Source organism: Lithobates pipiens, unplaced genomic scaffold (genome assembly GCF_037356315.1).
Source record: "Lithobates pipiens isolate NorthernLeopardFrog02 unplaced genomic scaffold, aLitPip1_a1.2 Scaffold_23, whole genome shotgun sequence".
NCBI lineage: Eukaryota > Metazoa > Chordata > Amphibia > Anura > Ranidae > Lithobates > Lithobates pipiens.
This window is the reverse complement of record NW_027507785.1, coordinates 155,631,980-155,659,232: the sequence shown is the minus strand read 5'-3', so window position 1 is coordinate 155,659,232 and position 27,253 is coordinate 155,631,980. Positions and strand designations below refer to the sequence as shown.

General features: G+C 48.0%; 1 protein-coding gene across 1 annotated transcript in view; it reads right to left on the bottom strand.

Annotated features, from left to right (window-relative positions):
* The window catches only part of GUCY2C (guanylate cyclase 2C), a 1,344,189-nt gene that overhangs the window by 119,962 nt on the left and 1,196,974 nt on the right, over positions 1 to 27,253 (bottom strand). Inside the window, exon 26 of the mRNA XM_077452503.1 lies at positions 18,402 to 18,478. Within this exon, the coding sequence (XP_077308629.1) occupies positions 18,402 to 18,478 (77 nt within the window). The remainder of the gene's footprint in view (positions 1 to 18,401; positions 18,479 to 27,253) is intronic.

Genomic DNA, 27,253 nt, shown 5'->3' with positions numbered 1-27,253 from the left:
GCATGAAGAGATCAATTCTAGTGTAGGAGTCATGGGGGTGCGAGTAGAAAATGTAGTCTCTCTGGGTGTGGTTCAAAACCCTCCAGACATCAACTAGGTGGAAGGCATAAAAATTCTTCTTAAGGCGTTTTAGCGCAGTGTAAGAGTTGGGAGGTTTCTTTAGAGGTGTCCAATGAAGGATCCATGGGGAAGTAAAGATCCCCCACAGTATAACTGCCCCCTCAGCAAATTCCTGTAGTTTTGTGGAAAGGGATTCCAGGTATCCCAGCTAGTGATGGACGAACTTCCGACAGGATGTTTTGCGAATGCGAACCGCAAAAAGTTTGTGCCGGACCCCATTGACTTTAATGGCAGGCGAACCTTAACCACTTGCCGACCGCCGCACGCCGATGTACGTCGGCAGAATGGCACGGGCAGGCATAAGCACATACATGTACGTGATTTGCCTCCCGCGGGTCGGGGGCCCGATCGGGCCCCCGCCCGGTGCCTGCGGCGGTCGGTTTTCGTTCGGGAGCGATCCCGGACGAGGGGACGGCCATTCATTCATGGCCACCCCCTCGCGATCGCTCCCGACGAATGGAAATCCCCGGTGACATCACTTCCTCTCCTGTAATGTAAACACAGGAGAGGAAGTGATGTATTCTCTCCTCCGTGTCGGTATTTTTCGTTCCGACACGGAGGAGAGCGGATCAGTGAGTTGCACCAACACATCCCACACACAGTAGAACATGCCAGGCACACTCACACCCCCCCTTTACCCCCCGATCACCCCCCCAATTACCCCTGCCCCCCAGTCACAGTGACACCAATGTCATTTTTTTTTTTTTTTATTTTTTTTTTTGCATTGGTGTCATTTGTGACTGTAATAACTGTTAGGGCAGTTAGGGTTAGCCCCCTTTAGTTCTAATGTACCCCCCTAACCCCCCCAATAAAGGTTTAACCCCGTGATCACCCCCCGTCGCCAGTGTCACTAAGGCTGGGTTCACATTGCAGCGGTTTATGAGAACGAATGTGATTCGCACCGCACTGCAGTGCAAATCACATCCGATCTCTGTGCGATTCGAGTTCAGCCATTCGCCGCACCCGCCGCAAATTCGCACGGGACCCTTTTTTTGGCCCGCAGCAGAATCGGATCGCATGGGTGTTCACACCATGCGATCCGAGTTTGCAGATCGCACTGCGATATGCGAACTGATCTGGGGGTGTCAGTAACATTTCACTGACACTCCCAGCAGTTCGCATAGGGCAGTGTGAACTGCCGCCGGGAGGCATGCGATGCGGGAACCCGCCGCGGATTCGCGGCGTTTCCGCATCGCTCCAGTGTGAACCCAGCCTAATAAGCGATCATTTTTCTGATCGCCGTATTAGTGTCACAGGTGACGCTAGTTAGGCAGGTAGGTATTTAGGTTCGCCGCAGCTTTTTATAGCGCTAGGGACCCCCATATACTACCGCATAAAGCCCCCTGATTGCCCCCTAGTTAACCCTTTCACCAGTGATCACCATATAACTGTTACAGGTGACGCTGGTTGGTTAGTTATTTTTTTATAGTTTCAGGGCACCCGCCATTTATTACCTAATAAAGGTTTAACCCCCTGATCACCCGGCAGGTGTCATTTGTGACTAATAACTGTTAGGGCAGTTAGGGTTAGCCCCCTTTAGTTCTAAGGTACCCCCCTAACCCCCCCAATAAAGGTTTAACCCCGTGATCACCCCCCGTCGCCAGTGTCACTAAGGCTGGGTTCACATTGCAGCGGTTTATGAGAACGGATGTGATTCGCACCGCACTGCAGTGCAAATCACATCCGATCTCTGTGCGATTCGAGTTCAGCTATACAGATAGTATGGCTGAATTCGTGTCGCACCCGCCGCACCCGCCGCAAACTCGCACGGGACCCTTTTTTTGGTCCGCAGCAGAATCGGATCGCATGGGTGTTCACACCATGCGATCCAAGTTTGCAGATCGCACTGCGATATGCGAACTGATCTGGGGGTGTCATTAACATTTCACTGACACTCCCAGCAGTTCGCATAGGGCAGTGTGAACTGCCGCCGGGAGGCATGCGATGCGGGAACCCGCCGCGCATTCGTGGCGTTCCCGCATCGCTCCAGTGTGAACCCAGCCTAATAAGCGATCGTTTTTCTGATCGCTGTATTAGTGTCACAGGTGACGCTAGTTAGGCAGGTAGGTATTTAGGTTCGCCGCAGCTTTTTATAGCGCCAGGGACCCCCATATACTACCGCATAAAGCCCCCTGATTGCCCCCTAGTTAACCCTTTCACCAGTGATCACCATATAACTGTTACAGGTGACGCTGGTTGGTTAGTTATTTTTTTATAGTTTCAGGGCACCCGCCATTTATTACCTAGTCTCACTAGTGTACCCCTAAATTTAGGGGTGTCTACTTTCTAAAATGGGGTCATTTGGGGGGGGGGTTTGTGCCATCTTGGCATTTTATGGCCTTCAAAACTGTAACGCCCTTAGAAAGCCTGAAGGCGGTGCTTGGTTTTTGGGGCCCCGTACGCGGCTAGGCTCCCAAAAAGTCCCACATATGTGGTATCCCCGTACTCAGGAGAAGCAGCAGAATTTATTTTGGGGTGTCATTTCACATATGCCCATGGCATGCGTGAGCAATATATCATTTAGTGACAACTTTGTGAAAAAAAAAAAAAAGTTTGTAATTTTCCCGCAACTTGTGGCAAAATATAAAATATTCCATGGACTCAACATGCCTCTCAGCAAATAGCTTGGGGTGTCTACTTTCTAAAATGGGGTCATTTGTGGGGGTTTTGTGCCATCTTGGCATTTTATGGCCTTCAAAACTGTAATAGGTAGTGAGAAGTGAACTCAAAAAATTACGCCCTTAGAAAGCCTGAAGGCGGTGCTTGGTTTTCGGGGCCCCGTACGCGGCTAGGCTCCCAAAAAGTCCCACATATGTGGTATCCCCGTACTCAGGAGAAGCAGCAGAATTTATTTTGGGGTGTCATTTCACATACGCCCATAGCATGTGTGAGCAATATATCATTTAGTGACAACTTTGTGTAAAAAAAAAAAAAAAATTTTTTTTTTGTCATTATTCAATCGCTTGAGGCAAAAAAATAAAATATTCAATGGGCTCAACATGCCTCTTATCAATTTCCTTAGGGGGTCTACTTTCCAAAATGGGGTCATTTGGGGGGGTTTTGTACTGCCCTGTCATTTTAGCACCTCAAGAAATGAGATAGGCAGTCGTAAACTAAAAGCTGCGTAAATTCCAGAAAACGTACCTTAGTTTGTAGATGTGACAACTTTTGCGCAAACCAATAAATATACAATTATTGACTTTTTTTTTACCAAAGACATGTGGCTGAATACATTTTGGCCTAAATGTATGACTAAAATTGAGTTTATTGGATTTTTCTAATAACAAAAAGTAGAAAATATCATTTTTTTTCAAAATTTGCGGTCTTTTTACGTTTATATCGCAAAAAATAAAAATCGCAGAGGCAATCAAATACCATCAAAAGAAAGCTCTATTTGTGGGAAGAAAAGGACGCAAATTTTGTTTGGGTACAACATTGCATGACCGCGCAATTACCAGTTAAAGCAGCGCAGTGCCAAAGTGTAAAAAGACCTCTGGTCATTTACCAGCAAAATGGTCCGGTCTGAAAGTGGTTAACCACTTGAGATCCGTGCTATAGTCAATTGACGGCTACAGCGCGGATCTCCTTTTCCGGGACTACGTCTATTGACGTCGTCCCGTGTACGAGCGGCCTGCGCGCGCCCAGAGGGGCGCGCGCGGTGCGCTCTGTGATCGGCGAGTCCATAAGACTTGCCTGATCACCGATCCGTGCAAGGGGTCGATCCCGACCCCTTATCACGTGATCAGCTGTCAGCCAATGACAGCTGATCATGTGATATAACGGAGCCGGTAATCGGCTAGTATTCCTCCTCGCGCTGACAGCGCGAGGAGAAAAAAAAAAAAGCCGATCACCGGCGGCTGTGATCGGGACATCAGTCCCGATCACGGCCAGCAATGCAAGCGCCCACCTGCCCCCTGCAGTGCCACCCTAATAAAAAGTTAGTGCCCCCCGTCAGTGCCACCCAGCAGTGCCCATAGTGCCACACAGCAGTGCCCACAGTGCCACCCAGCAGTGCCCACAGTGCCACCCAGCAGTGCCACCCACAGTGCCCACAATCTGCCTCAAAGGTGCTGCACCCCAGTGCCGCCCATCAGTGCCCAGCAGTGCCGCCCATCAGTGCCCAGCAGTGCCGCCCATCAGTGCCCAGCAGTGCCACCTATCAGAGCCACCTATCAGTGCCACCTATCAGTGCCCATCAGTCCCATCTATCAGTGGTACCTATCAGTGCCCATCCGTGCCACCCATCCGTGCCACCCATCCGTGCCATCTTATCTGTGCCCATCTTTGCCCATCAGTGCCGCCTTACCTGTGCCCATCGGTGCCGCCTTATCTGTGCCTATTAGTGCCGCCTTGACTATGCCTATCAGTGCCCACCAGTGCAGCCTATCAGTGCCCACCAATGCAGCCTATCAGTGCCCACCAATGCAGCCCATCAGTGCGCACCAATGCAGCCCATCAGTGCCGCCTAATCAGCGCACTTCAATGAAGGAGAAAAATTACCCATTTGCAAAATTTTATAACAAACTATTAAAACATGATTTTTTTTTTTTTGCATCTTTTTTTGTTTGTTTAGCAAAAAATAAAACTCCGAGCTGTAACTAAATACCACCAAAAGAAAGCTCTATTTGTGGGAAAAAAATGATAAAAATTTCATTTGGGTACCGTCTTGTATGCCCGCGCAATTGTCATTCAAAGTGCATCAGCGCTGAAAGCTGAAAATTGGTCTGGGACTGAGGGGGGTTTAAGTGCCCAGTAAGCAAGTGGTTAAAAACCATCATATTTTCAGCCACAAAATACTTACTAGCTGTGCACACATAGTCCCACATCATGGACACTGACATAACAAAAGTATTAAGTGAATCTGGGATTGACAACAACAAGGATTCTTTTTTTATCTGTGAAATTTTGACAATTCAGGAGTGCATGAAGGCCATGGAGAAGAGGTAAGGTCAGGCCAGGCTATGAAGGGGCTGCAGGAAATGATCAGTGCCACAGTCAGGGCAGCGCAGTCCTGTGCCAGTGTCCCAGTGTGCCAATCTGTGCTTGAGCCCCTCCCACCTATGCAGGGCTCCACTGCGGTGGTCCGGAGGTGCCAGTCCAGTGCTGATCCTCAGCCATGGTGCTGGCACTGCCTGCTGATTGGCTTCTCCGCTGCTATCTCCCTCACTGTTTGAAACCAGCACCGCGATAGAGACTGAGCACTGACACCAGCAGCGTGATAGAGAGCACTGACACCAGCACCGAGATAGAGAGCACTGACACCAGCACCATGATAGAGAGCACTGACACCAGCACCGTGATAGAGAAAACCGACACCAGCACCGAGATAGAGAGCACTGACACCAGCACCGAGATGGAGAGCACTGACACCAGCACCGTGATAGAGAGCACTGACACCAGCACCGTGATAGAGAGCACTGACACCAGCACCGTGATAGAGAGCACTGACACCAGCACCGTGATAGAGAAAACCGACACCAGCACCGAGATAGAGAGCACTGACACCAGCACCGTGATAGCGAGCACTGACACCAGCACCGTGATAGCGAGCACTGACACCAGCACCGTGATAGCGAGCACTGACACCAGCACCGTGATAGCGAGCACTGACACCAGCACCGTGATACCGAGCACTGACACCAGCACCGTGATACCGAGCACTGACACCAGCACCGTGATAGCGAGCACTAACACCAGCACCGTGATAGCGAGCACTGACACCAGCACCGAGATAGAGAGCACTGACACCAGCACCATGATACGTCCTTTGACGTAATCGCACGCACCTTCTGCAATTTTCCACTTTGGCTCAAGCCTGTTGCTCCTGCCCTATCCCTACCACCCCTGCAAAGGGCCTGCCTCTTCCTCTGCCTGTCATTTTTTAAATGACCCTGTGACAAAAGTCTCTAGAGAAGTGCAGTATGTATGTGGAAGAAGGTAGATAACACCCCGCTTCAATCTGTCGTTTTTGGGGGCCACTGGTCTATCACACCAGTTATAATACTTTTTTTTTAATTGCGTTTGTCACTCTTTGTAGTATCGCTGCAGAACCGCTCAGCAGTCACAACGCTGCACAGTGGAAATGCACTATACTATGCTTTCTATATGTGCAAGTATTTTAATACGTGTATTACACCCCTATATACTGCACACCAAATAGTACATCTATACCAGTCCTTAAAAGGACCTTTGTGGACCTAATAGTAGCTAGCTAGTAGCTAGTGAATTGCAGACTGTCCCTGCTCCAAAAACCAAACTGTCCCTCCCTACACTGAGAAACGACAGCTGCAGAATCGGTCAGCAGCACAGCAGTGCACTATAATATGCTTTCTATATTCGAAAGAAAGTATATTATACATGTACAACCCTATATACTGTACACCTATAAAAGGACCTTTGTGGACCTAGTAGCTAGTTATTTGCAGACTGTCCCTCAGTCACTACACTGATAAAAGACAGCTGCAGAATCGGTCAACAGTCAAGTATAATAGGCTTTCTATATTTGAAAGAAAGTATATTATACGTGTACAACCCTATATACTGTACACCCATACCAGTCCTTAAAAGGACCTTTGTGGACCTAATAGTAATAGCTAGTGATTAAACTGACTGTCCCTGCTCCACACAATATCCTGTCCCTACACTGACAAAAGACAGCTGCAGAATCGGTCAGCAGTGCACTCAGCAATCAGCAACACAGCAGTCAGCAGCAGTGCACCAGAACCCTATATACTGTACACCTATACCAGTCCTTAAAAGGACTTTTGTGGACCTAATAGCTAGTAATTTGTGTCACTACAGTCCAGTCCCTGCTCCACACAGCAACCTCTCCCTACACTGACAAAAGACAGAATGTAAAATGGCCACCAGATCAGGTCTATTTATAAGGTAGGGGGAATGTCCAATTGTCCATGTGCTGAAATGTCTCAATTGGCTGTCCTATACCCCATGATGGATGTGTCATCATGGGTCAAAGTTCTTTCACAATGTAAACGCATATGTCCGCGGTGCGAACAGCGGCAGAAGTCCGCTGGTTTGGCGAATTGCGAACACGCAAAATTTGCCGCGGACTGACCACTGGGCAAACCGCAAGGCCATCCCTGATCCCAGCTGACCCGTGTTAGGGAGATATAGGTTGACCAGTGTAACCGAGAGTTTGCCCAAGGTTCCCTTTACAAACAAAGCCCCCCCCTTGTCATGCCACTGGTCACGCAGCGTCCATGGCGTCGAGGATCTCATTAGTATGTTAACCCCCTTTGATTTGTATTTAGAGGAGCATCCGTGGTAGGCAACCGGGAAGTATCAGTCTTGCAATTTTGGGATTTTGTCAGCCCAGAAATGGGTTTCCTGGAGGAAGCAGGTAATGTCCCCGCAGGACCTGACCCCTCCTTTAAAGCAGAGTGTTCTGGTGTGCTGGTCTCCACGAGGTTTCCCTCCGGGGGTTAGATCCTGCCCTGCGTCCAGGCCTCTCCACCCTGCATCTCCGAGGGAGTTCTATGGTGTAGGGGGTCCTTGTCTGTCCCGCTCATAGCCGTGAACCGTAACCCCCACTATAGCTGCCATGTCCGACCGGGGGAAGGTGAAAAACAACAAAACAAAAACAGAAATAAATAAAAATAACCCAATCTAGCCACCACGTCCCTGGGGGGCCGGATCAGGGAGTCAGATAGGGTCTCCCTTACGGAAAGTCAGGGTAGGCAAATGCATGCGGGTAAACTGATACGGGCTAGGGGGAATTTAATTAAACAGTGTCATGTAGATAGGGGGGATCTTTCAGGGCTTCAGGAGTCCGCTGCGTTCCTACCTTCCCAGTCCCGCTAGCCTTTGTAGCCTGAGCCCATTACTCACATATAGTTGACTCACGGGGTTATTGCTCCGGGTCCCCTCTCCCGACCGGAGTGGGTTCCCTATGTCTGCGCCTAGACGATCTTCAGGGCAAACCTCGCGGGGCATCCTGCAGAGCCACTCTGGGATCCCTGGGATCCATACCCAGGAATGTAAATAGGTCTGGCAGCTCTGCGTGGCATCTCAGGGTGAAGGATGCACTTTCTTTCCTGATGATGAGCTGGAGGGGGAATCCCCACCTGTATGTCAGGCCTTCACAGCAAATACACTCCAGCAGGGGCTTCAGCATAGCTCTCCTCAAGAGTGTCACGCGGGATACATCCGGGAAGATGTTAATTTGAGCCCGATCAAAGTCCACCGGACCCTTAAGCTGCGCTGTCCGCATGATTTGTTCTTTGTGGGTATATCGGTGGAGACGGCAGAGCACGTCCCTGGGCCTGTCCACATCGGGTAGTCTGGGGCCAAGCGCTCTGTGAACCCTATCGAATTCCAATGAGGCAGGGAAGTCCCCATCCAGTAGCTTTGCCAGTATAGCCTTCACCGTCTCCGCCAAGTTCTCCTGGCCTGTAGCTTCAGGAATTCCCCGGAGCCGTAGACGGTGCGCCTGCTTGAGCTGTGTGACCCTGGCTTCTATAGTCCCCACCGCCGCCACCTCCCTGGAGAGCCGCTCATCAATTCCCTGTACTTCCGATCTTATCTCCTGGAGGTCTCAGCAGTGTTGTTCCTCCACCCTGAGGACAAGTGCCTCCATGTCCGCCTTCGTGGGGAGGGCCTCCGTGTCAGCTCTGGTGGGAAGTGCCTACAGCAGCGTTCGAATGTCGGCTTTGTCCCGAGTTGTTGTGTGTCTGGTCGCTCCCGTCTGGCAGTGTAGGACAGGGTTCAAAAGGCTCGGGATGCCCGACAGGGTTTGTGCGCTGGCTTGCTGTGAAGACGCCATGGCGCATGGTGATGTTTGGGCCCCGCCACGTGCAGTCCCCTCCCGGGCCTCCGTGCCGGTCCCGTGCTTTCCCTGGAGAAATCTCTCTATCTGGGCCGCAGGATTTGATTTAGCTGGCCCCCTGAGCTTGCCTCTCTTACGGTTGCTCATGGCCAGGATGAAAGTGCTGAGGAATTGGCATAACTGTTTGGATTACTGGGGTTGGTATCAGGAGCTCAAGCACTAGATGTCTTTTATTCCGCCATGTCCAGGCCACGCCCCCTCTTTTGGTGGTATTTAATAACCAATTTTTTTTATTTTTTGCTAAACAAACGAAAAAAGGCTGAACATTTTGAAGAAAAAAAAATCTTTGCTTCTATTATACAATTTTGCAAATAAGTATTTTTTCTTCTTTGCTGATGTGTGCTAATGGGGCTGCACTGACTGGCACTGATAGGTTGCACTGATGAGGCTGCACTGATGGGCACTGATAAAAGGCAATGACAGGTGGCACTGATATGTTGCACTGATAATCAGGGCACTGATGTCCCCTGTAACTGGAATGCTGGTTACCGGCTTTCCTTTCCTTGCACACTGACAGCGCTGAGGAAATGAAAATGCAGACAACCGCCATTTGTTTACATGTGATCAGCTGTCATTGCACACAGCTGATTACATGGTAAAGAGTCTACCTCATTGGCTCTTTACCCTGATCGGCGATGCGCCATGTCCGAGGGATGCGATGTGAAGGACCTCATATGACATCTACTCTGGATAGGAAAGCACTTGCCCAGCCGTCAATCTGCTATAGGCCGGACGGGAAGGTGTTAAAATGTTGTGTGGTAGGTATGACTGCTTATACCAGTGGCAAAGCCACATTGACTTAAATTATCTTATCCTAAGGTGGGTAATTTAAAAGAAGGATCGCTTTTCTTGTGTAGAAGCAGATTAGTGGAAACATATGAAGTGGGAAAGGAAAAAAAAAACATGCATAGTAACCTACAGTGGTTATAGAAAAAAATCACCCACTTGCTCGAAGGGCCTTTTTCTTACATTTGTGGCTATAAGTTAAAATCAGTATTTTTTGCTAGACAATTACATAGAACCCCCAAAAATTATATATTTTTTTTTTAGCAGAGACTCCAGAGAATAAAATAGCGGTCGTTGAATTTTTTTGTCACGCGGTTTGTGCGCAGCGTTTTTAAACACAATTTTTTTTGTAAAAAATACACTTTAATGAATTATAAAAAAAAAAAAAACAACGTTTTTGTATAATGAGAAAGATGACAATGGCACTTTATATCTCCATAGGTGATGCTTTTAACATTTTTACAGGTTACCAGTTTAAAGTTAAAGTGGTGGTCTAGTGCTCTCGCTTGGACCTTCTCGGCAATACCTCACATGGTGTGGTATGGTACAAACATGTTACATATGTGGGTGTGACCTGTGTATGTGTTCACTACTGCACGCAAGCATGCGGGATGGGGGCGCTTTAAAATTCATTTTTTTTTATTAATTTTATTTTTATTTTTTATTTTTTCATTTTTACACTGTCCCTTTAAAAATAATTTTTTGATCACTTTTATTGCCATCGCAAGGAATGTAAATATTCCTTGCGATAACAATACATCATGACAGGTCCTCTTTATGCAGAGATCTGGGGTCTAAAAGGCCCCAAATCTCTCCTCTATCCTTAAAAGCAAAAGATCAAAAAATAAATAAAATACAATCTTCATCTTTTTTCATCTTTTGCTTCAAGAAAGAAAAAAAACAGGAAGTGAAGGATATCAAGGATATAGAGATGAGTGGAGGCCATCTAGCCATCACTCGACTCTATGCTAAACCACAGCAGATGCTGGATGGTTCCCTGGCTCAGCAAACGGTAACTTTAACCCGAGGACCACTGGGAAGTGGCAAGAGGAGGGGCCGTCACCTCTCCCGCCACTTATAAAAGTGATCTTGTGGTGAGTCCACTGCTGGGATCACTTTTATAAGAGAGCTGACCACCTGAGATAAAGGAAAAAGAAACCAGGTTTATGGTATCTAGCTGCAGGCTTAATCCTTTGTATTTAACTGTAAAGTAATGACATACATTTACAGTTAGGTGGTCAGCAAGTGGTAATCACATTTTGTTGCTTTGCAGTCTGAAATGAAGACAGACACAGTTTTTATTTTATCCAGCTGTATTTACTCAGCGCAACTTATAAAATCCAAGTGAAAGATATAAAACCAACATGTCAGAAAAAATCAAGCCGAATCACTAAGTTGGAAAAAGGATCACCCCCTTGTTTCAGTATTTTGTTGAATCAACTTTTGCTTTAATTACAGCCTATATACTTTTCAATATTTGCCCACTCTTCTTTGCAGAACTGCTCAAGTTCAGTTAAATTTGATGGTGACCTTTTGTGGACTGCAGCCTTCAAGTCATTCTACATGTAACGAGTATGCTCTATGTATTTAAATTTAGTTTTTGTTCAAAACTGTAGTGAGTTTTGCTGTGAATTGTGCTAAATTGTACTTTGGCATCAGTTTGGCTGGGCTGTATAGAAGTTCTGCCTGGTCAGAGGTGGGGTTGTACACCTGTGGGAGGCTATAGAAAGCAGTCTGGTTGGACGCATTAGGTACCAATCTTTATCTCGGAGCCAATCAGTGGGAGCATTTTTGTCTCACTGCGTAATCCGGGAAGGGGTACTTAAGGTGCCGAAGTCACATGGTTCTGGGTTCCGGTTCAGAAGTTGTTGCTGACTCCATGGTCCTGGTCCTCCTGACCAGCCCCCAGGGGCCCTCATGGCCTGGGGTGCGGATCCATTCATTTCTGAGCCTCAGAACTGGCTAGTTCGAGGCGCAGTAACTGGAAGGAAGATTCTAAGGTGTTCCGGTGCCGTCTTGGGTTTGGAGAGGCCCAGCAACTCTACATGCGTCCGGGGAGGACTCTTCAGTAAGAGGGCCATGCACAAGGCTGGCTGCTCGGTAAGAGCCTGGAGGCTGAGCTGCCATGGACATTCACTGAATCCACAAATTCTAACAGTATCGCCGGACCGGCTGAAAGATTCTGGTACAGTAAGAAAAGTTCCTACTTCTACCCTTCCAGTTGTAATCAAGTCTGTGTGAGAGACTTTGAAAAGCTAAAATTGCCTGTTGGCTGCTGAACCCAAAACTTAAGGATTTATCCAACAGTTAAAGAATCCAGTTGCGAGCGGCTGTTCCCTGGATTGTGTACATAGAGAGAGACTTTTATCGAAATCAACAGTTCCAAGCACCTGAGCTAAACTTTACCCTGATACTCTCTATTCTCAACTTAGAGACTGAGTTTGTTCAATCGTTTTATGCAAAATAAAAATCCAAGGAATTCAAGTGTCGGTCTCTAAAGTTACTGGTTTATCAACCCTGGGAACCCCTAGACAAGGACAACCAGTATGAGCTGGAGGAGGTAATCAGTAAGCCCAGAAAAATTCAGCAGCTCCTTCGGGGGTTAGTGCTACATACAGATAGATTTTCAATGGAATTTAAGTCTGGGCTCTGACTCGGCCATTCAAGGACATTCACCTTTATCTCCTTCAACCACTGTGTGGTCATTTTTGTTGTGTGCTTTGGGTCATTGACATGTTGAGAAGGTAAACCTTCTTCCCATTGACAACTTTCTGGCAAAGGGCAGCAGATTTTTGTTGAGGCCAAATAATTAAATTTTATTCTCATCTGACCATAACACCTTTTTCCATGTAGCCTCAGAATCTTCAAGGTGCGTTTTGGCAAAGTTCAATCCTGACTGCATGTGGCCTTTCTTGCGGAGTGTTTTTTTTCTTGCAACCCTCTCACACAAGCCACATTTGTGGAGAATTTATGTCACTTGCCCACAATCATCACTCTGTCATAAATTCCTGAAACTGCTTCAGAGTTGCTGTAGGCCTGTTGGTAGCCTCTCTGATCAGTTTCCTTCTGGCTCTTTCATTCAGTTTTGAGTAACGTCCTGAACCAGGGAGGGTCTGTGATGTGTCAAATTCTGTCTACTTCTTAATAATAGACTTCACTGTGCTTCTAGGCATTGACAAAGCCTTTGATTTTTTTTGTATCCATCTGCTGACTTGTGCCTGTCCACGACAATATCTCAGAGATCCCGGTAACAGTGCCTTGACACCCATAGTTGAATGTTTGCATTAGTTGCACTACCATGGACTGAAATGCTGCAAGAAAGTGCTTTTTATGCTGAGCTAATCAAAATAACCACAGCTAATCACAGTTGAAAGTCAAATGGCTTTGTGTGCCATTAAGAAGGTGATTAGCTACACCTGATTGAGTTTACAAGTAATTTTTAGGAGGGGGTGATCCTTTTTCCAACTCCATAATTCTGTGTTTGAATTTTTTTTTCTGACACGTTGGTGTTATATCTTTCCCTTCAATGTTAAAAGTTGCAATGAGTAAATAGAGCTGGATAAAACAAAATTTGTGTCTGTCTTCATTTCAGGCCACAAAGCAGCAAAATCTAATTATTTTAACTTTCTTTGCCCACTGTATATAGCTGCAGCATTGATCTGATGATGCAGCTGTCCCCCATCAGCTCTACACAGAGAACTGACAAATCAAAGACTGCTGATCACTCAGTTCTCAGGTCCACTCTGCAGCACTCACTGGAGCGCCAGACTGTGGAGGGGATAGGAGCAGCTGGCTCAGGCTCTCAGTGCACCGAGAGGCTGAGCTAGCTGTCTGTCAGGTATCTGAGCGGATCCTAACATTATTGTTGGGATCCCTGCAAAGCCTGGACAAGATCTGTGACATCAGCCAACGTTTAATTTATGCATGGTTGCCCAAACCAGTGGCGGAACTACCGCCATAGCGACGCAGCCGATCTAGGGCCCAGTGAGTGGCGTTGCTAAGCAGGTGCGGGCCGCACCGGGTGACACCTGCCAGCGGGGTGACACCCTTGGGTAGCGGCAGCCGCACCACTAACACCTGTGCCTTCTGTGCTCGAGCGCAGGCTGAGGGACACAGTGGCGCGGACCTAAGCCACCTCCCCTCCTCTCTGTTTACATCCACAGAGGAGGAGGAGGAGCCTGCGCTTGAGCCTCGAGGAACACACACCGCTGTGTGTGGAGACTGTCAGCGCTGTTGTGAGGTATGTAAGGGAGGGTAGGGGGTCTGCACTACTGAGGGGGGTCTGCTCTGCACTACTGAGGGGGGGTCTGCTCTGCACTACTGAGGGGGGGTCTGCTGTGCACTACTGAGGGGGGGGGGGGTCTGCTCTGCACTACTGAGGGGGGGGGGTCTGCTCTGCACTACTGAGGGGGGGAGTCTGCTCTGCACTACTGAGGGGGGGGAGTCTGCTCTGCACTACTGAGGGGGGGTCTGCTCTGCACTACTGAGGGGGGGGTCTGCTCTGCACTACTGAGGGGGGGGGGTCTGCTCTGCACTACTGAGCGGGGGGTCTGCTCTGCACTACTGAGGGGGGGGGGGTCTGCTCTGCACTACTGAGGGGGGGTCTGCTCTGCACTACTGAGGGGGGGTCTGCTCTGCACTACTGAGGGGGGGGGGTCTGCTCTGCACTACTGAGGGGGGTCTTCTCTGCACTACTGAGGGGGGGTCTGCTGTGCACTACTGAGGGGGGGGGGTCTGCTCTGCACTACTGAGGGGGGGAGTCTGCTCTGCACTACTGAGGGGGGGAGTCTGCTCTGCACTACTGAGGGGGGGTCTGCTCTGCACTACTGGGGGGGGGGTCTGCTCTGCACTACTGAGGGGGGGTCTGCTCTGCACTACTGAGGGGGGGGTCTGCTCTGCACTACTGAGGGGGGGGGTCTGCTCTGCACTACTGAGGGGGGGGTCTGCTCTGCACTACTGAGCGGGGGGTCTGCTCTGCACTACTGAGGGGGGGGTCTGCTCTGCACTACTGAGGGGGGGTCTGCTCTGCACTACTGAGGGGGGTCTGCTCTGCACTACTGAGGGGGGGGGTCTGCTCTGCACTACTGAGGGGGGGTCTGCTCTGCACTACTGAGGGGGGGTCTGCTCTGCACTACTGAGGGGGGTCTTCTCTGCACTACTGAGGGGGGGTCTGCTGTGCACTACTGAGGGGGGGGGTCTGCTCTGCACTACTGAGGGGGGGAGTCTGCTCTGCACTACTGAGGGGGGGAGTCTGCTCTCCACTACTGAGGGGGGGTCTGCTCTGCACTACTGAGGGGGGGGGTCTGCTCTGCACTACTGAGGGGGGGGGGGGTCTGCTCTGCACTACTGAGGGGGGGGGTCTGCTCTGCACTACTGAGGGGGGGGGTCTGCTCTGCACTACTGAGGGGGGGTCTGCTCTGCACTACTGAGAGGGGGGTCTGCTCTGCACTACTGAGAGGGGGGTCTGCTCTGCACTACTGAGGGGGGGGATTATTTACGAAAGGCAAATCCACTTTGCACTGAAAGTGCACTTGGAAGTGCAGTCGCTCTAAATATAAGGGATAGATTTGAAATGAGTGGAAGCTCTGCTGATTTTATCATCCAATCATGTGCAAGCTAAAATTCAGTTTTTTATTTTTACTTCCAAGTGCACTTTAAGTGCACTTTCACGTGCACTTGCAGTGCAAAGTGGATTTTCCTTTAGTAAATAACCCCCTATGTTAGCCTCCTTTGCATCCTAATCCCCTCTATTGGATGAACTGATTTAGGAATGAAGAGAGTGTTATCCCCTACATCTCAGTTTATGTGGCCACTGAGCAGCAAGGTGTTCTTTGATCTGTGTGAGATCTAGCAGTCTCCTAGGGAACTTATTAACTCTTTGTGATGGAGTGGCTTTAGTGGCACACTCATTCCTTTGGTGGTGTTGTCTGCTCAAGAATCTCACACAGAAGTGGCAGAGTGTGGTGGACTGTAGAGTACTGATTTAGTTACATGAATTTAATTTAGATTTATTTATTGCGTTTATAAGGGACAGCGCACTCCAATATATAGTTTTATCATATCCAGTACCAAAAAGGTGGTGGGTTGCAGCAGTCTCCTATTTTTTATTTTATTTAATCAATTAAATATCAGGTGTGCGTCATGCTCAGAATGCAGGGTTCAAGCATGCGTTACACTCAGAATGCAGGGTTTAGGAGTGCATTTTTCTCAGAATGCAGGGTTCAGGAGTGTGTTACGTTCAGAATGCAGGGTTCAGGATTTTATTGCACTCAGAAGGTAGCATTCAGGAGTGCAGTACACTCAGAATACAGGGATCAGGATTGTGTTACGCTCAGAATGCAAGGTTCAGGTGTGCATTATGCTCAGAATGCAATGTTCAGGATTGCGTTATTCTCAAATTACAGGGCTCAGGAGTGTATTACGCTCACAATGCAGGGTTCAGGAGTGCGTTAAGCTGAGAATACAGGGTTTAGGACTGCGTTAAGCTCAGAATACAGGGTTCAGGAGTACTGTGCACTCAGAATGCAGGCATCAGGATTGAATTACGCTCAGAATGCAGGGTTCAGGAGTTATGCTCAGAATTCAGGGTTTAGGAGTGCGTTATGTTCAGAATGCAGGATTCAGGAGTGTGTTGAGCTCAGAATGCAGGGATCAGGAGTGCTTTATGCTTAGAATGCATAGTTTAGGAGTGCGTTACGCTCAGAATGCAGGGTTTAGGAGTGCTTTATGCTCAGAATACAGGGATCAGGAGTGCATTGCACTCAGAATCCAGGGATCAGGAGTGTGTTACACTCAGACTACAGGGTTCAGGACTAGGTAACACTCAGAATGCAGGTTTCAGGAGTGTGTTACGGTCAGAATGCAGGGTTTGGGGGGGGGGGGGGAATTGAAGGGTGGTAGAGGACACTGCTATGGGGGTGGCCCTACCCATAACAGTGTCCTCTGCCCTGTTCACATCACCACCCCCCACACACAGTAGTGTCTTCTGCCTCCCTTTTTCCCTATAGTAGTGACCCCTGACCTCCCTCCCATAGCAGTGTTCCATAGAAGTGTCCTACCTGAGCAGAAGGCAGCACAGTTCACAGTGACTTTACATATTAGCAAGCTGGTGATTGGTTGCTTAGGACCTCCTAATGTCCTAGAAACCTGCAGGTTAACTTGAAAAGATCATTTGGCCAGCCTCTGCCTTCCATCCTGAGCTGTGCTGCCCCCTGTGTTCCGCTGTATACTAATGACAGCGGCGGAGGAAATCAAAGGACTGGTACCTAGAAGGGACCTGTTCGCAGTCTACCTGTCACTTGCCCACGGTCAACAGGTGGACCATGGTCGACAGGTTGCGGACCCCCACATGGTGAGCTGTAAAGATAAGTGCTTTCTATTTTAATATTAAAGAGATATTAAAGTCTTGTTTTTTTTTCTTTTGAAATAACAAACATGATATACTTACATGCTCTTGGTAATGGTTTTGCACAAAGCAGCCCGGATCCTCCTCTTCTCGCTCCTAGCTCCTGCCGGGTGCCCCCACAGCAAGCAGGTGCGCTCCTGACTCCCGGGTCTGTGTGTTTAATCCCACACAGAACCATGGATTGGCCCCATCCCCTCTATCTCCTGATTGGCTCACTGGCTGTGATTGACAGCAGAGGCACCAAAAGCCAATCAGGAGGCAAGGCTCTCGTGGACATCGCTGGATCGAGAGGGGGCTCAGTTAAATATTGAGTGTGGGGCTGCATACAGAAGTTTTTTTTAACTTCATGCATAGAATGCATGACGGTAAAAAATTTTGTGCCTTTACAACCCCTTTAAATCATAGTTTATTTAGACAAAAGGCTTATTTTACTATTTTTTTTTAGAATGACTGAATATTATTACTGACGCGTTTCATGCTAAAACCAGCGCTTACTCATGAGTAAGCGCTGGTTTTAGCGTGAAACGCGTCATAAATTTTGTTCTATGTTTTTTCCCTTTGCTGTGGTGATTCGTGTGATATGGAGTTTTTTCACTTGAAGGAATAAAGGCACTTTTATTTTTCATCTAATCCGGAGTGCGGCTGTCCAGAGTTTGTTCATTTTCCATATACTTGGTTTGTGCAATCAGCTTGCACCTGGAACCCCCACCTGCCTGGAGAGTTGGTAGTCTACCAGTGGACTGACCTGGAGCGGTGGATCTTTGCTTTCCTCGCCTGAGGCTCTAATTGGCTTAAAAAAAGTGTGGGCTCTGGGCGATTGGACGTGGATGGCATCCGACCCCTCCGGGTGTGCTAGTTGCGAGTGAGGGGGCTGGGGCAGCTTCCAGGAGCCTGCACCACCTCCGATTCCCATCCATCTCCACCGTTTTGTCTGGTGCAAGTGAGGTGTGCAGATTTGTTCGCTGTTCTACCCAAAATATTGAGCACCGGCTGCCACTGGTGGAACGGTTAATGAATTTCATATGTCAGCTCGCTCAACACTTCTAACTAGACAATAACATATACTTCACATAGACTGTAAAAGACTATTTATTTTACTTTTCCCAATCTAGAACAAATAAAAATATAACAACTCAATTATTGTAATAAGATCAACACATTCATACATACTGTAGTATGTTAATAAGCAGATATTAGATACTATATTTGATTAAGGAAGGCTTGTAACAACGACTGATTACTTACACAGTTGGAGGTACAGGAAGGTTGTATTCGTGGTCTTTCTCTCCTGTTAGCCAGTAGGTGGTTTCTGTTCCCTTACCCTGAAAGTTTACATGAAAGCAAAATATAAATAGAGAGCCAGGGAACTTGCATAATGCTTGAGGAAAAACTGACCATATTATATGTGTGATTTATAATATAAAAAAATCTGTTGTGTACATAAGTTCACATACCCTGGAACCATTTATGATTTCTTGGCCATTTTTCAGAGAATATGAATTATAACCCAAAAAAACTTTTCTTTCACTCATGGTTAGTGTCTGGCTGAAGCCATTTATTATCAATCAACTGTGTTTAAATCATATTGGCAACAGAAACTACCAAATGACCCTGATCAAAAGTTTACATACCCCAGATCTTAATACCGTGTATTGCCCTCTTTAAAATCAATGACAGCTTGAAGTCTTTTGTGGTATTTGTGGATGAGGCTCTTTATCTTCTCAGATGGCAAAGCTGGACATTCCTCTTGGCAAAAAGTAGAAGTTTCTATGTTTGAAGCTAGTAAACTTTAATGGTATCATAACAGTTAGATTACACAAAAGTATAAAATAAATTTGTATTGAATTAACATCAACATATTAAAACATACATATTTAAAATATATATCTGTCTATTCATTCAGGGGAGGTACAACAAAAATGGCAGTACCAGTTCACCCTGTGTCAGTTAAATTGTACATATGTAGCCATGCTTTGTTAACTTAAGCATTGCAGTAGGTTGCAAGTAGGGATGAGCCGAACACCCCCCGGTTCGGTTCGCATCAGAACTTTCGAACGGACCCCAAATTCGTACAAACTTTAGAACCCCATTGAAGTCTGTGGGACTCGAACATTCGAAATTAAAAGTGCTAATTTTAACGGCTAATATGCAAGATGCTGTCCTAAAAAGGGTTTGGGGACCTGGCTCCTGCCCCAGGGGACATGGGTCAATGCCTAAAATGTTTTTAAAAATGGCAATTTTGGCGGGAGCACCAATTTTAATGACGATTAAAGTGAAAAAAAAGTGAAATATTCCTTTAACCCTTTCTCGCCGAGCGTACGCAGATCTGCGTACTCGTCTTCCGGGGGGTATACCGGGATGATGCCCCCACCTGCAGGCATCATCCCGGTACCGTTTTCTTCAGCAGGCGATTGGCTTTCCAGCCATAACAACCAATGCGGCTAAAAGCCGCTCGGCTGTTATGCCGGAGGAGCGGGAGGGGACGTCCCCCCCTCCCGCCGCTGTTACCGGTGCTCCCGTTCGATCGGGAGCACCGATTCAAGTTGCGCTGCCTCTGGCCACTGGGGAGGAACTGGAACGAAGCTAATCGCTTCGTTCCAGTCTCCTCATAGTAAACACGGAAGCGACATCATGACGTCACTTCCCGTTTACTCGGCTGCCAATGGCGCCGGTTTTAAAAAAAATATACGGTATTCAGAATCGCCGTTTTCGGCGATCTGAATACATTGAAGTGTAAAGGAGGGGTGGGGGGTCTTTTAGACCCCCGATCCCTCCATAAAGAGTACCTGTCACCACCTATTACTGTCACAAGGGATGTTTACATTCCTTGTGACAGCAATAAAAGTGATCAAATTTTTTTTTTTTCAAACAATTTAGTCATTTTAAAATAAATAAAAAAAATAAAAAATTATTTTTAAAGCGCCCACTGTCCCCGCGAGCTCGCGAAGCAAAGAAAACGCATACGGAAGTCGCGCCCGCGTATCTAAACGGTGTTCAAATCACACATGTGAGGTATCGCCGCGATTGTCAGAGCGAGAGCAATAATTCTAGCACTAGACGTCCTCTGTAACGCTAACCTGGTACCCGTAAAATTTTTTTAAAGCGTTGCCTATTGAGATTTTTAGGTACCGTACTTTGTCGTCAATCCACAAGTGCGTGCGATTATAAAGTGCGACATGTTTGGTATCTATTTACTCGGCGTAACATTATCTTTCACATTATGCAAAAAAATTGGCCTAATTTTACTGTTTTTTTTTTTTAATTCATAAAAGTGTCGCTTTTCCCAAAAAGTTGTGTTTAAAACACTGCTGCGCATATACCGTGTGACATAAAATATTGCAACAATCGCCGTTTTATTCTCTAGAGTCTCTGCTAAAAAAATATATATAATGTTTGGGGGTTCCAAGTAATTTTCTAGCAAAAAAAAATGGATTTTAACTTGTAAACACCAAATGCCGAAAATAGGCTTAGTCATGAAAGGGTTAAATATCATGCCTGGGGGGTGTCTGTAGTATGCCTGTGAAGTGCCACGTGTTTCCCGTGTTTAGAACAGTCCCTGCACAAAATGACATTAACCCTTTCATGACTAAGCCTATTTTTGGAATTTGGTGTTTACAAGTTAAAATCCATATTTTTTGCTAGAAAATTACTTGGAACCCCCAAACATTATATATATTTTTTTAGCAGAGGCTCTAGAGAATAAAACGCCGATTGTTGCAATATTTTATGTCACACGGTATTTGCGCAGTGGTGTTTTAAACGCAACTTTTTGGGAAAAGGGACACTTTCATGAATAAAAAAAAAACAAAACAGTAAAATTAGCCCAATTTTTTTGCGAAATGTGAAAGATAATGTTACGCCGAGTAAATAGATACCAAACATGTCACACTTTATAATTGCGCGCACTTGTAGATTGACGACAAAGTACGGTACCTAAAAATCTCAATAGGCGACGCTTTAAAAAAATTTTACGGTTACCAGGTTAGCGTTACAGAGGAGGTCTACTGCTAGAATTATTGCTCTCGCTCTGACGATCGCGGCGATACCTCACATGTGTGATTTGAACACCGTTTACATACGCGGGCGCGACTTCCGTATGCGTTTTCTTTGCTTCGCGAGCTCGCGGGGACGGCGGGCGCTTTGAAATTTTTTTTTTTATTTTTTTATTTTTTTTATTTATTTTTAAATGACTAAATTGTTTAAAAAAAAAAATTTGATCACTTTTATTGCTGTCACAAGGAATGTAAACATCCCTTGTGACAGTAATAGGTGGTGACAGGTACTCTTTATGGAGGGATCGGGGGTCTAAAAGACCCCCCACCCCTCCTTTACACTTCAATGTATTCAGATCGCCGAAAACGGCGATTCTGAATACCGGATATTTTTTTAAAACCGGCGCCATTGGCAGCCGAGTAAACGGGAAGTGACGTCATGACGTCGCTTCCGTGTTTACGATGAGGAGACTGGAACGAAGCCGATTACGGCTTCGTTCCAGTTCCTCCCCAGCAGCCAGAGCCGACGGATCGCAAATCGGTGCTCCCGATCGAGCGGGAGCACCGGTAACAGCGGCGAGAGGCGGCGGGAGGGGGGGACGTCCCCTCCCGCTCCTCCGGCATAACAGCCGAGCGGCTTTTAGCCGCATCGGTTGTTATGCCTGGATAGCCAATCGCCTGCTGTAAAAAACGGTACCGGGATGATGCCTGCAGGTGCGGGCATCATCCCGGTATAACCCTCGGAAGCCGAGTACGCAGATGTGCGTACGCTCGGCGGGAAAGGGTTAAACGGAAATAACATCATTTAAAACTGCTTGCGGTTTTAATGTTATATCTGGTTCCTGCAATATGGTTGAAAATCATTGAGAAAAATGGCATGGGTAGCCCTCCCTGCCCATTACCAGCCCCTTTGGGTCTTGTACGCATATTAAGGGGAACCCCGTACCCATATTAAAAAAAGGAAATGCGTGTGGCCCCCAGGCCCTATATACTCAGAACAGCAGTATACAGGCGGTGCAAACAAGACAGGGACTGTGTAGGTTTGTTGTGTTAAGTTGAATCTGTTTGTCATTTTCAACTGGTACATTTTTAAAGTGTAGCTCCAGTCAAAAAAACTATTTTTAAGCTTTTTGGAAAACATAGGGAAGGGTTATCACCCCTGTATAATTTGTTTTGTCTTCCATCTTTTTTCATCTCACTTGCTGTTGTCTCCTTCCGTTTGCAAGTAGGAGATGTTTGTAAGTTGGATGTTTGAAAGTAGGGGCCTGCCCTATATGCTCTGCAGAAATGGCGGAACAAGGTGTTAGTTTTGCCACAACATTGTAAGCCCTCAAAGTGACTCTTGGTGGGCGCTGGAGTGCCCTGCTGTGAACGATTATATCAAGAATTGTAATTACATGCCATTGTTGAACAGTGGTAGAAAAATTGGGCCTTAGGCACTGGTGCTGGTGCCACGACACTGCAACCTCTCCCATATACTCTACTTTTATTGCAGGAATTAGCCCTGCTGCAAAGCATTGCATCAAAAATTGTAATTAAATGCCCCTGTTAAACAGGGGCAGAAAAATTGGGCTGATGGCATCACCCAGAACCAGAAATTTTCTTCCAACATATCAGCGGAGGAGGAAGAGGATAGACAATCAACATAACAGGACAGTCACTCAGCATCAGCATAGGCAGTCTTGAAGGGATGTGATATTTCAAAAAAAATTATTCGGTTACATCAGCTTCAGGTGCTTGGTAGCTGTGGGTTATCCAAGACTGATTAATCTTGATGAAGGTCAGTCGATCAACTGATTCGGTGGACAGGCGCACCCTGTGATCGGTAACAAAGCCACCAGCAGCACTGAAGGTGCGTTCCGAAAGAACGCTGAATGCAGGACAGGCCAGTAGCTCAATTGCATACTGTGCAAGCTCTGGCCAGTGATCCATCCTCAAGACCCAGTAAGCCAGAGGATTTTTGGTGGGAAAGGTGTCCAAGTCTGACCTTGCCCCTAGGTATTCCTGCACCATGTAAATCAGACACTGGCGATGGTTGCTGGAACCGATCATACCTTGGGGCTGCGGACTAAAAAATTGTCTGAAAGCATCAGTCAGATGGCCACCTTCTCCACCGCTCCTTCTGACCGATGCCTCAGCAACACGTTGTCCAGGACCAGGAGTTTGTAACCTCCCAGTCTCTGGGAACGCATTGCACAGACCTTTCTGCAAGGCCTCCCGGAGATGTCTCATCCTCTGCTCCCTCTGCGATGGCAAGATAAGGTCAGCAACCTTACCCTTGTACCGTGGATCAAGGAGAGTGGCCAGCCAGTAATGGTCCCTCTCCTTGCTCCGAAGAATACGAGGATCCTTCCGCAGGCTTTGCACGATCAGGGAGGCCATGCAGCGTAGGTTAGCTGAGGCATTCGGTCCAGGGTCCTCTGGGTCACTAAGGACAACATGATCCGCAGCTACCTCCTCCCAGCCACGTACAAGTCCACGGGTTTCTTGGGACTGTAAATCATCCCTACAAGACTGCTGCTGCTGCTGGTGCTGAGTGCCAGCCTCCACCTCCATGCTGACACAATCATCCTCCTCCTCCTCTTCCTCCTCCTTATCCTCTTCCTGTGTGATGGGTGGCACAGCAGGAACACTGTCTGGATAAAGGGGGCCTTGAGAGGCAAGGAAGTCCTCCTCTTCCTGCCTCTGTTCTGCCTCAAGTGCCCTGTCCATTATTCCACGCAGCGTATGCTCCAAGAGGTGGACAAGAGGTACAGTGTCACTGATGCATGCACTGTCACTGCTCACCATCCTTGTGGCCTCCTCAAATGGTGACAGGACAGTGCATGCATCCCTGATCATGCCCCACTGGCGTGGTGAGAAAAAACCGAGCTCCCCTGACCCTGTCCTGGTGCCGTAGTCGCACAGGTACTCATTGATGGCCCTCTGCTGTGTGTGCAGCCGCTGCAGCATGGCCAACGTTGAGTTCCACCTAGTGGGCATGTCACATATAAGGCGGTTCTTGGGCAGGTTCAACTCCTTTTGGAGCTCAGCCAGCCGAGCACAGGCATTAAATGATCGGCGGTAATGCACACAGACTTTCCTGGCCTGCTTCAGGACATCCTGTAAGCCCGGGTACCTGCCCAAGAACCACTGCACCACCAGGTTAAGGACGTGAGCTACACAGGGCACATGGGTCAGTTGTCCCTGTCTGAGGGTGGAGAGGAGGTTGGTGCCATTGTTGCAAACCACCATTCCTGACTTAAGCTGGCGTGGCGTCAACCACCTCTCGGCCTGCCCCTGCAGAGCTGACAAAACATCCGCCCCAGTGTGGCTCCTGTCCCCCAAACAAAAAAGCGCAAGCACGGCATGGCATCATTTTGCCTGCGTACTTGCGTAGCCCCTGGAACGCCTATGGAGCACCGCTGGTTCTGAGGACAGAGCACTGGAAGAGGCCATGGAGGAAGAAGAAGAGGAGGGGGTGGAGGAGAGAGGTGTGTCACAACCAATAGTAGCATTTTGGAGGTGTGGTGGCAGAACAACCTCCAACACTACTGCACCTTGTCCTGCATCCTTCCCAGCTGCCAGAAGAGTGACCCAATGGGCCGTGAAAGACAGGTAACGTCCCTGTCCATGCCTGCTGGACCATGAGTCAGCGGTAATATGCACCTTACCGCTGACCACCCTGTCCAGCGAGGCAAGGACATTGCCTTCCACATGCCGGTAGAGAGCCGGAATCGCCTTCCGTGAGAAAAAGTGGCGTTTGGGGACCTGCCACTGAGGAACCACACATTGTGCAAACTCACGGAAGGGGGCCGAGTCTACCAACTGAAAAGGCAGCAGTTGAAGTGCTAGCAATTTAGCCAAGCTAGCATTCAACCGCTGGGCATGTGGATGGCTGGGAGTGAACTTCTTTCGCGGCTCCAGCAGCTGGGGCAGGGACATTTGCCTGCTATAATCGGATGTGGGTGTACTGCTAGCAGAGTGCCCGGAAGCACTTGGCTGTGACACACCTAATTCTACACCTTCATTCCTCTCAGAGCAGGTTTCAGAGAGGACTGAAGGTCTAGTGGGGTTGGAGATGCCAGCTGATGAGGAGCAAGGAGAGATCCGCTTTTGTTCTTTGGTGTGGGTCTTTGAGGTACGCTTGCCAACGAGCTGCATGGCAGGTCAACATATGTCTGGTCAAGCATGTGGTGCCCAAGTGGCTGATGTTTTGGCCACGCGAGATACGCTTGAGACATATGTTGCAAATAGCAGCGGTGCGATCTGATGCACTCGTCTCAAAAAAGGCCCACACGAAAGAACTTTTAGAATAACGCGCAGAGGCAGCGCCCTGCACAGCTGGAGCTCTGCGGTGTGATTCAGTCGGTGTGCTGCCCCTAAGCTGGCCCCCGGAGGGCATCCTGCCTCGTTGGACATGTGCCTCCTCCTCCTCCTCTCTCCTACCAGGCACCCACGTGGAGTCAGTGCCCTCATCATCCCCTCCCTCTTCATCACTGTAGCAAACCTGGCAGTATGCTGCAGCTTGTGGAACATGACTGCCAGATTGCTGTCCTTCTTGAGCATCCTCTCTCTGCATTCACGCTACTGCCTTCCTCTTGCTGAGTTTCATCATCAGAGCCTACAAAACACTGGGCATCCTCCTGGAGCATGTACCCAACACTGTGCTCAAAGAGTTCAGGAGACTCCTCAGGAGGACATGGTGGGTCTAGGGAAGGAGTCACTGATGATGACATTGAGACGAGGGAAGACGATGCGTTGGCAGCTGCTTTGCTAGTACCCTGAGACTGGGTGAGAGAGGATGAGGAGGATGAAGAGGGCTTGGTCATCCACTCTACCAAGTCGTTGACATGTTGCGGCTCAACATGTCCAGCTGCCGAAAAGAAGGACAAGCGTGTCCCATGGCCACGTGCTGATGATGACGATGCACCGCGTCCACGACCAGCACTGTTGCCTCTAGACACAGAGCCTGCTTGCCCTCTTTTATCGGCTCGCGCCTGTCTGCCTCTCCTTGCTGGCCTTCCAGACATGGTAATGGCCTGAAGGGAGTTGGGTAAAACAGCAATTGGGTAGTGTATATTGTGCTGGAGGCACACAACACCCACTAACTCCTGCAGATGCTTTTATTATAGAACACCAGCAATAAAGGGTAGATAAAGGGGTATACTGTACTGGAGGCACACAACACCCACTAAGCCCTGCAGATGGCTCTATTAGAGAACAGCAATAAAGGGTAGATACAGGTGGAGGCACACAACACCCACTAACTCCTGCAGATGCCTTTATTATAGAACACCAGCAATAAAATGTAAATACAGATGTATACTGTGCTGTGCTGGAGGCCCCCCATAACTTCCAATAACTTCTGCAGATGGCAGATGGCTCAAATAGAGAAGAGCTATGTAGGTGGATATAGCTGTGTGTACTGGGTACAGAGCACGCAGACAGCACGCACAAGCTCCTAACACTGACTGCAAGCTCTATTATAAAAGATAGATATATCGCTAGCTATATAGGTGAGGTGAATATAGCGATGTATACTGCGGTCAGGGCACGCAGACAACAACCACTACAGAAGAGCAAGATCGAAAAATCGTCCGATAACGATCGGTGTATACTGTGTTGAAGGTACACAGAACACCCACTAACTGCTTAAGACGCCAACACACTACACAAGGCCGCCGCGCTGGCGGCCTTATATAGTGTGGGGCGTGTACTACACAGCCTGAGCTATGATTGGCCACAGCCATCCTGCCTGTTGCTCCTGCCCTACCCCTACCACCCCTGCGGAAGGGCCTGCCTCTTCCACTGCCTGTCATTTTTTAAATACCACCCTGTGGAAGAAGGTAGATAATACCCCGCTTCAATCTGTTGTTTTGGGGGGCCACTGGTCTATCACACCAGTTATAATACTTTTTTCTAATTGCGTTTGTCACTCTTTGTAGTATCGCTGCATAACCGCTCAGCAGTCACAATGCTGCACAGTGGTAATGCACTATACTATGCTTTCTATATTTGCAAGTATTTTATACATGTATTACTCCCCTATATACTGCACACCAAATAGTACAACTATACCAGTCCTTAAAAGGACCTTTGTGGACCTAATAGTACCTAGCTAGT